We start from the raw sequence: 10,676 nt of genomic DNA on the forward strand, positions 1-10,676 counted from the left end.
TGAATTTCCTCCCTCCCTCCCCTTACTGCCTCTGTCACAGACAGAATGCTTTGGAAGCTTATAGTGCCGTGCTGAATCAGTCTCTTACATATATATATATTTATATATACATTTTTCCTGTGGGATGACACAGTGACATCATAATGTGACTCTGGCATCCTTCCCGCCTCCTCCCTCCCCTCTCCCCTTTGCCCAATACTCTGCCACTGTGGCCTCCATCCTTTCTCCAGTATTTAAGGAAAGAGACGGAGTTATGTTTTCCAGAACAATCATATTTAAATTTCTGACCATTGTACACTTACATTTTTCTAACTGACGCTCTAGCAGTTTCCTTTTGTTCTTAAAAGAGAATGTGCACACCCCACAATGGACAAGATTGGGTTAATCCCACACTATGGGCAGAGACAATCTCATTCCTCGCATCGTGCTGGCCATGCTCCAAATGCCGTGTGAGTATAAAGGAGAGCAGTCCAGCACAGTTTGTCTTGACCACGGTTTGTCTTGGCCACCAAAAGGGAAGAATATTTTGTAGAGGCTCCAGCTCGGGAGCCATTACAACTCTTTCTTGCAAGGGCCAGAGATTCTGAGACTCAGACCAGAGATCTGTTGCTAAGAGCTGATCAGCTAGAGTCAGGATTCCAGAGAGTTACAATGACCAAGGAACCTAGAGACTCTGCAGCCATATAGACTGCAGCTTCAGGAAGCCCAGTAGGAAGTGACATAGGGAGGTGGAATGAAAGTTCATTTTGTTAAAATGAAGTCTAGTCCAACTGGTGATGTGATACAAAAATGTTAACCTGATTTTTAACCATTATTTCAAATGAAAGGTGCCAATAATTCTGTCTTCAATGATATACTTCATTTTGTACATTTGCGATAATTCTATTGATTTCAGTTAAAAACACTACAAGTCACTTGTATTCACTCATTCTTCCGTTAATGAGATATTTGTGCCTGTCTTGTAGACACATCATTCTATCTGGGGATAAATGTTTGACAAGAACACTTGAGCTACATCTATACTGACAGCATCTTGCACAAGAACTGTTTTGTGAAAGAATTCTTGTGCAAAAAGGCTTCCACAAGAGCATGTCTACACTGGCATAAGCTTTTGCGCAAGAGCATCCATGGTAGTGTAGATGCTCTCTTGAGGAAGAAAGCTCTGATGGCCATTTTAACCGTAGGGGCTTCTTGCGCAAGAAATTCATGTTGCCTTTGTACGCTGCCCTCTTGTAGAAGAGCAAGAGGGTTTATTCCTTGTGGGGAAAGGAATAACTCTTCTGGAAGAAGCCCTCTTTTCCAATGCTGTACTGTAAATTTACTTGCGCAAGAACCAAGTGCAGTGTAGACAGCAGGCAAGTTTTTGTGCAAGAAGCTGCCAGTGTAGACATAGCCTTGGAGTGTCTTTCCAGTGCTCAGTTGCTTGTAGTATTTTCATTACGGTCCTTCCTGAAAATCCAATTTTGCAGAAGTATGTGGAATACAAGGGGGGAGGGAGTTTTGACGGCAAGTTCAGAAAAGGATCGGGATATCATACAGGAAGATCTGGATGATCTTGTAAATTGGAGTGATAGCAATAGGATGAAATCTAATAGTGAGAAGTGTAAGGTTATACATTTAGGGATTAATAACAAGAATTTTAGTTATAAGGTGGGGACACATCAGTTGGAAGTAACGGAGGAGGAGAAGGACCTCGGAGTCCTGGTTGATTATAGAATGACTATGAGCCGCCATTGTGACATGGCCGTGAAAAAGGCTAATATGATCTTGGGATGTATTAGGCGAGGTATTTCCAGTAGGGATAAGGAGGTGTTAGTGCCATTATACAAGGCATTGGTGAGACCCCATTTGGAATACTGTGTGCAGTTCTGGTCTCCCATGTTTAAGAAGGATGAATTCAAACTGGAACAGGTACAAAGAAGGGACACTAGGATGATCCGAGGAATGGAAAATCTGTCTTATGAAAGGAGACTCAAGGAGCTTGGCTTGTTTACTTTAACCAAAAGAAGGCTGAGGGGAGACATGATAGCACTTTTAAAATATATTAGAGGGATAAATATCAGGGAGAGGAATTTTTTAAGTTTAATACCAATGTGGACACAAGAACAAATGGATATAAGCTGGCTAGTAGGAAGTTTAGACTTGAGATTAGACGAAGGTTTCTAACCATTAGAGGAGTGAGGTTCTGGAATGGCCTTCCAAGGGAAGTAGTGGGGGCAAAAGATCTATCTGGTTTCAAGATTAAACTAGATGGGTTTATGAAGGGGATGGTTTGATGAGATAACATGATCTTGGTAACTAATTGACCATTCATTATCAGTGGGAAATAGGTCAATGGAGGGATGATAGGAGTTACTATAGAGAACTTTCTGGGTGTCTGACTGATGAGTCTTGCCCACATGCTCAGGGTTTAGCTGATCGCCATATTTGGGGTCGGGAAGGAATTTTCCTCCAAGGTAGATTGGCAGAGGGCCTGGAGGTTTTTCGCCTTCCTCAGTAGCATGGGGTACAGATCACAGCTGGAGGATTCTCTGCATCTTGGGGTCTTCAAAGTATTTGAAGGCTTCAATATCTGAGATATAGGTGAGAGGATTATTCTAGGAGGGGTGGGTGAGATTTTGTGGCCTGTGCTGTGCAGGGGGTCAGACTAGATGATCAGAAGGGTCCCTTCTGACCTTAAAGTCTATGAGTCTATGAGTTTTGAGTATTCACTTGTAAACTTGAGCCAGAAAAAAGGTAGAGTTACTTCATGAAATTGTAATTTCAGAGCCACATCACTTGACAGTCCGAGCAACTTTTCCCTTTAATTATGGTAATAGGGAGGCTTTAGATTCTAGAGAGGCAAATGGATCACATCAAGCCCATTGATTTAATTTCCATGGATTAGATTCTAATAGGGAATGTTTCTTGAACTTTTGGACAGTTGATTTTGGAGGGGATGCAATTATTTCACATAAGAGAGGCAGACTGATTTCTGTATTGTCTTGAATTGCCAGAAATGCCGAAAATGGGAACATGTCAGAACCGTCATGCCCAACTCTCTCTTTCCAGACTGACCACATTTTTTAAAGGACATGATTTTGTCAGCCAATACAAAGAGACTCAACATACCTCTCTGCATGGAGAGAATGAACGGGTTGAAGTGATCAGATTTATCTGCTAAATATGGAAGTTTGCCGACCGATTGTAAATCTTCGAAGTATGCTGCCACAGGTGGTTCTTCTGAGATAGAAAAGCTTCACACACACATTGCAGTTCAAACACTTGGTTTAATATTTTTAGTTGTGTAGGAGTAAGTGATGACCGTATATCTTTGCACATTGTAGCTAAGATGCCAGAATTAAGTCTCTTTGCTTTCACAAAATTCTGTGGCAAGAGACTTTATCTCTGGTTTAGTTTCTCTGCTATAAGGAAAATAACAATATGCTCTTGTGTTGCAGGAGAGCTGTGACAATCGATTCATTAATGTTTGTGCAGCAGTCCAATATTACATGAGGAATGACCAGGAGGATAATAGAATAATAGAATCATAGAACCATAGAGCTGGAAGAGACCTCAGAAAGTCATCAAGTCTAGTCCCCTGATCTAGGCAGGACCAATGCCAACTAAATCAACCCAGCCAGGGCTTTGTCAAGCCGAGACTTAAACACCTCTAGTGTTGGAGACTCCACTACTTCCCTAGGTAACCCATTCCAGTGCTTTACCACTCTCCTAGTGAAACAGTTTGTTCTAATACCCAACTTGGACCTCTCCCACCACAACTTGAGAGCATTGCTCCTTGTTCTGCCGTCTGTCACTACTGAGAACAGCCTTTCTCCATCCTCTTTGGAACCTCCCTTCAGGAAGTTGAAGGCTGCTATCAAATCCCCCCTCACTCTTCGCTTCTGCAGACTAAACAGACCCAACTCCCTCAGCCTCTCCTTGAAGGTCATATGCTCTAGCCCCCTAATCATTTTGTTTGCCCTCTGCTGGACCCTCTCCAATGCGTCCACATCCTTTCTGTAGTGTGGGGCCCAGAACTGGACACAATACTCCAGGTGCGGCCTCACCAGAGCCGAATAAAGGGGAATAATCACATCTCCGGATCTGCTGGGAATGCTCCTCCTTATGCAACCTAATATGCCATTAGACTTCTTAGCTAGATGGTCACTCTGTCCAGCTTCTCATCGGCTACATCTAGACTGGCATGATTTTTCAGAAATGCTTTTAACGGAAAAGTTTCTCCGTTAATAGCATTTGCGGAAAAGATCGTCTAGATTGGCATGGGCGCTTTTCCACACTTTTTGTGGAAAAGCGCCCATTCAAACTAGACACAGTTTTGCGCAAGAAAGCCCCGTTCTTCATTTTCACCATCCAGGCTTTTTTGCACAAAACAATACCACGTTGTATTGCAAAAGTATTTCCGCAAGAGGGCTTTTGCCTGAACGGGAGCAGCATAGCATTTCCGCAAGAACACTTACAATCTTACATGAGATCATCAGTGTTCTTGTGGAAATTCAAGCGGCCAGTCTAGACAGCTGGCAACTTGCCAGTCTAGACGCAGCGTCCACTGTAACTCCTAGGTCCTTTTGTGCAGAACTATTACTTAGCGTGTTGGTCCATAGCCTGTAACAATGCTTGGGATTCTTCCGTCCCAAGTGCAGGACTCTGCACTTCTCCTTATTGAACCTCATCAGATTTCTTGTGGCCCAAGCCTCCAATTTGTCTGAGTCACTCTGGGCCCTATCTTTGCCCTCAAGCGTATCTACCTCTCCCCCTAGCTTAGTGTCATCTGCAAACTTGCGGAGGGTGCAATCCATCCCCTCATCCAGGTCATTAATAAAGATATTGAACAAAACTGGTCCTAGAACCGAACCTGGGGGCACTCTGCTAGAAACCGACTGCCATCCTGACATCAAGCCGTTGATCACTACCTGCTGGGCATGGCCTTCTAACCATCTTTCTATCTATCTTACTGTCCATTTATCCAATCCACATTCCCTTAACCTGCTGGCAAGAATATTGTAGGAGACCGTATCAAAAGCCTTGCTAAAGTCAAGGTATACCACAGCCACTGACTTTCCCATGTCCACAGAGCCAGTTACCCCATCACAGAAACTAATCAGATTGGTCAGGCACAACTTGCCCTTTGTGAATCATGCTGACTATTCCTGATCACTTTCTTCTCTTTCAAATGCCTCAAAATGGAATCCTTAAGGATCCCTTCCATGATTTTTCCAGGAACCCTGGTAAGACTGACCCGCCTATAGTTCCCTGGACCTTCCTTCTTCTCTTTTTGACGATGGACACTACATTTGCCTTTTTCCAATAATCCGGGATCTCTCCCCATCTCATGACTTTTCAGAGATAATGGCCAAAGGCTCCTCAATGCAATTTGCCAACTCCCTCAGTACCCTCGGATGCTTTAAGTCCAGACCCATGGATTTGTGTATGTTTAGCTTTTCTAAATAGTTCCTAACCTGTTCTTTACCCACCAAGGGCTGTCCATCTTCATCCCATCTTGTGTCATTAGTCCGGAAGCCGACCGTGTCTGTGAATACAGAGGCAAAGAAAGCATTGAGTACTTCAGCTTTCCCCACATCATCTATCTCTTCCTTCATCCAGTAGAGGCCCCACACCCTCTTTGATCACCTTCTTCTTGTTAACATGCCTGTAGAAACCTTTCTTGTTATCCTTCACATCCTTTGCCAGTCACTTTGCCTTCCTAATAACCGCCCGGTATTCTCGAGCTATACATTTATACCCCTCCCTGATCATTTCTCCAAGTTTCAACTTTTTTAAGCTTCCTTTTTGTTCTTCAGTTCACCAAGGAGTTCCCCTGTAAGCCAAACCGGTCTCCTACCGTGTTTGCCTCTCTTGCTACACAAAGGGATGGTTTCTTTCTGTGCCTTCAATAAGGCTTCTTTAAACTACTGCCAACTGTTCTAGACTCCTTTCCCCTTCATGTTAGCATCCTTGGGGATTCTGCCCATCAGGTCTCTGAGGGAGTCAAAATCTGCTTTTCTGAAGTCCAAGGTGTGTATTTTACCACTCTCTTTTCTTCCTTTGGTCAGGATCCTGAGATCTACCATCTCATGATCACTGCTTCCAAAGTTGTCACCCACCTCTACTTCCCCTATTAGTTCCTCCCTGTTTGTGAGCAGAAGGTCAAGGTGCGCACTCGGCCCCTGGTTGGATCCTCTAGCACTTTTACCAAGAAGTTATCCCCAACGTTCTCCAAAAACTTCCTGGATTGCCTGCACTGCCGTATTGGTCTCCCAACAGATGCCAGGGTGATTAAAGTCCCCCACGAGAACCAAGGCCTGCAATCCGGAAGCTTCTCTCTGTTGTCTGAAGAAAGCCTCATCTACCTCATCCATCTGATTAGGTGGCCTGTAGCAGACACCAACCACAACATCACTGCTGTTGTTTGCACCTCTAAACTTAACCCATAGACTCTCAACAGGTTTTTCTCCCTCTATATACTGGAGTTCTGAGCAATCATAGTGCTCTCTTACAAACAATGCAACTCCTCCTCCTTTTCTCCCCTGCCTGTTCTTCCTGAACAGTATATACCCTTCCACGACAGTGCTCCAGTCATGCCAGTCATCCCACCAAGTCTCTGTTATCCCAATTAAATCATATTTCTTGGACTGGGCCAGGGCATCCGGCTCTTCCTGTTTGTTGCCCAGGCTTCTCGCATTAGCGTACTAACACCTCAGATTACCAGTTGATCGCCCTATATTCTCCGTTCGAATCAGGGGTCTTCCTTTTTTGCTCGTTCCTCTTTGCATTTCTTTCCGGTATCCGACTTTCCCACTCCCCTCAGGGTTTTGGTCACTGTCCCCCAACGAACCTAGTTTAAAGCCCTCCTCACTAGGTTTGCAAGCCTGCCCGTGAAGATGCTCCTTCCTCTCCTGGTTAAAAAATAACTGAGTGCAGGGTTTGGATGGGGTACATTTAAAAAAAAGATGGGGATATACATTATGATAACTGCTTTCATTCCCTGAGTATTTTTCATTCTGTGTATGCAAAGCGGAAAAAATAATGTGCAATCATGTAATTAAAAGACTGTTGCATAATACATACACACAATGGGACAAAGTTAAGATTTTGCATGGGCATTTCCTAACTTTTCACTGCTTAATTTTGCAACCTAACTTTCCTTTAACATATCACAAGGAACACAATTTTGACATTTGCAGATGGGCTTTGAGGAGGACTGTGTGATGTTCTACAGTATGAAAATGTATCAATTTCCTTTTAGATGTCTAAATACGGACCAGAAACCTGATTTCAGGCATCCATTTTTTTCAAGATCTTAGCCATTGGACCTGCAGCATCTGCCTGCAAATTAGAATGAACAGCAGCAGTCCCTGCTGAGTATAAAGCAGCAACAATTAAACTGATACTGAAAAAATCAGGAAAGCAGATGAATAGAAAAATGTCCATGAAGACAGTAAGTGCACAGCAGTGAGGAAGGGGATGTACAAATAAAAGGCACCAGAAAGGAATACATCACCGCAAATGTAATAGAATCTGTCTGAGATTTGCATTGCATCCCAGCTCACACAGCTGAGTCTTCTGTGTTCAGTAGCTGAAAACCTCTCCCCCTCACCTTCGGCTGTGATACAAAGGCAGAGCACTGCAGAGCACATAAGCACCAGAAGTCAGGACTTCCGTGTGGCACTGGGACAATTTCTGTTGGAGTTTCAGAAGCTGGGCAACTTTGGTGACTACACAGAGAAACATGTTTTCTTTCATTATTTCTTTCATCATTTTAGGAATGGAGCTTATTGTAGGGATGATAGCGAATGGACTGATGATTGTTGTGAATTGCCTAGAGTGGATCAGAAGCAGAAATCTGAGCTATTGTGACATGATCGTGACTAGCTTGGGTATCTCCAGATTTTTCTTACAGTTTTTGATAATCATTAATAGTATCATCTATCAAATATCTACAGAGATCAATACACATATTGCTTTGATGAAAACCTTCAGTTTTCTCTGGAGTTATACAAGTATTCTCAGTCTCTGGTTTGCCACTTGGTTGAGTGTCTTCTACTGTGCAAAGATCGCCAACTTCAGCCAAGCCATCTTTCTCTGGTTGAAGTGGAGAATACCAGGGCTAATGCCACAGCTACTCATGGGATCCTTTCTGGTCTCCTTTGTCACCAGTCTCCCTTCAGTCTATTTCATGGATATAAAGTACATAGACAATTCAGTGAATAATCTATCAGGAAAAACCATGGGGGAATGGACATACAACACTAACTTTTTTTTTGGCTTTTCTATTTTGTATATACTTGGCCATTCCTTTCCCTTCGTTATATTTATTGTTTCCTCTGCACTGTTAATCACGTCTCTGTTGAGACACACCAAAAGGATGGAAAAAACCACAGGCAGCTGCAGGGACACTGTTACGCAGGCTCATGTCAGAGCAATTCAAGGACAGGTCTCTTTCATTTTCTTCTACATTTTTTATTTTGTGGCACAAGTAATTTTAATCTCAGGATTATTTACCGACAGCCTCTCCAACATGTTGTGGTTTCTTGTGATAATTGTTGCTTATCCCGCTGGGCACTCTGTTATCCTTGTTCTTGGTACTCCCAAAGTGAAGAAGAGAGCAGTGGGGGCTTTGCACTGTGCCAGGTGCAGGATGAGAGATGACGTTTCATAAAGCTGCTTATGATGAAACTCCTCAAAATTATCCTCTTATTCCTCTTTATTGATGAAATAATTTTTCCCACTTCTGCATGCTCTAAAGTTAGATGATTTCCATTCAGAGCTTTGCTTCTTCAGCATAGTGGTAGAGGACTGTGTTATCATTAGGATGGCATGATTCTGTTTTCGTAAATGTTCGTTTCTTGAATGTTTCATACTTCATGAAAGTCAAGAGCAAACTCTTGACTGTGAGCTAGATTTCCTGAGCTTGAGGAGTCCTGGAAGTGGTAAAATATCTAGTCATTCAGAGGTCCTAAAATGAGCAATATGAACTGGAATCTTCGTAGAATCAGAGAAGATTAGGGTAAGAAGAGACCTCAGGAGGAAGGAAGCCATTTTGAGAGAGAAGTGGGGACTGCAGCCAGCATGCCGTTTGCTTTTCTTCCCATTCCCCTGATTATCAAGGAGTGAGGGGAAACCACACAGATATCATCTACATGGTCTTTTAGTATTTAAGGTACTGCAAGCCTATCTGTTGCTTTTTAAGTTTTTTAAGTTACAGACTAACTACCCCTCTGAGGCATTTACAGAGGTTTTGTGAATTACTTCTCTACTCTTCCCCTCACCAGCCAGGAGTGAGAGGGCTTGTGTGCATGTGTGTACTTTCCTCTCGCTCCCTGTTACATATAATAAAGGAAATGTGGAGGGAAAGATCACTCTGTTTTAACTGCACATTTTGAATGTTTTTTGGCTTTTAGCCAAACTGTTTTAGTGAACTTTTTACTAATGTGTTTCATCAGCTTTTCTTTAAGTGGGGAAAGAGTCATTTCTTTTTAGTATTTCCTTGTAATGGGCTTTTCTTTCCAGCTATATATTTGTGTCTTAGGGTACGTCTAGACTACTGCGTTTTGTCGACGGAAGTTTTTCGACAGATACTGTCGACAAAACTTCCGTCGACAATTTGCGTCCAGACACATGGAGTTCTGTCGACAAAGCAAGCCGCTTTGTCGACAGAACTCCGTAGTCTGGACGCAACGTTACAGGCAATAACACCTTCTGTGGACAGAACTCTGTCCACAGAAGGTGTTTTGCCTTGTAAAATGAGGTATACCAGCGTCGACAAAACCGCGGAGTTCTGTCGACGTTATGTCGACAGAACTCCGCGGTAGTGTAGACGCTGGTATTGTTTTGTCGACAAAAGTCCATTTTTGTCGCCAAAACTAGGTAGTCTAGACATACCCTTAGTTAACTGATTAGCTGACTGTCTAGCAGTGATCCACAGCAGAGGAAGCCTCTACATGGATTTCACCTGAGAATTTCTACGGGCAAGTGGAGGAAAGATGTTTCTGACTCAGAAAATGTCAATGATCAAAACCACTAACTGAGACTAAGATTTTGGGAGCTCTCAATTGCATCTTACTGTGTTTTGTGGGGGCTGAACTGTTCAAATCTACTTCTGGTTTTCTCTTATGTTCATTGTAATTGTGAAGATAATGTCTGTGGGTTATAAAATAGCTGTGTTACATTGTAAAAATTTCGATTTTAAAGTAAATTTGATTTAGATTATAAAGTAAATAAAAATAGATAACTTTTTATTTCTTTTGAATGCATGGTGGATGACCCTGTGTTACCCTTGCTGGAATCCCTTAGGCTATGTCTATACTGCGCCCATTTTGCACAAAAAATATGCATATGATGCAAAGCATAGACTATTGCCATGCCTCATTTGCATAATTAACGAGGCTCCCTTTTTTTGCAAAAAAACCCTCTTGCGCAAGAGCCGTTCGTCCTCATTTTTTTCAGGTATGTAGCCGGCTCCTTTTGTGCAAATGTCTCTTGCGCAAAAATGGAGCCTCATTAATTATGCAAGTGAGGCAGTGATATTCCACTCTGCCTCATTTGCATATTTTTTGCGTAAAATGGGCACAGTATAGACATAGCCTTAGACTCTGAACTCTGGATCCCCAGCTACTTTTCTAGGGGAGTTGGGGTTTTTTAATGCACTGAAGGACAAAGAAGTGATGTCTAGCCCA

The 10,676-nt window shown here is 42.8% G+C and overlaps 1 protein-coding gene across 1 annotated transcript; it reads left to right on the forward strand.

Moving 5' to 3' along the window:
- The first annotated feature begins 7,783 nt into the window (after positions 1-7,783).
- Positions 7,784-8,659, forward strand: LOC142827706 (taste receptor type 2 member 10-like). Its single transcript, XM_075923187.1, has one exon. The coding sequence runs from the start codon at positions 7,784-7,786 to the stop codon at positions 8,657-8,659; it is 876 nt and encodes a 291-aa protein (XP_075779302.1).
- The last annotated feature ends 2,017 nt before the right edge of the window (positions 8,660-10,676 follow it).

This window comes from Pelodiscus sinensis, chromosome 3 (genome assembly GCF_049634645.1).
Source record: "Pelodiscus sinensis isolate JC-2024 chromosome 3, ASM4963464v1, whole genome shotgun sequence".
Taxonomy (NCBI): Eukaryota; Metazoa; Chordata; order Testudines; family Trionychidae; genus Pelodiscus; species Pelodiscus sinensis.

Excerpts from the sequence above, each read along its gene's own strand:
- LOC142827706 (XM_075923187.1), top strand. The coding sequence starts at position 7,784 with ATGATAGCGAATGGACTGATGATTGTTGTGAATTGCCTAGAGTGGATC.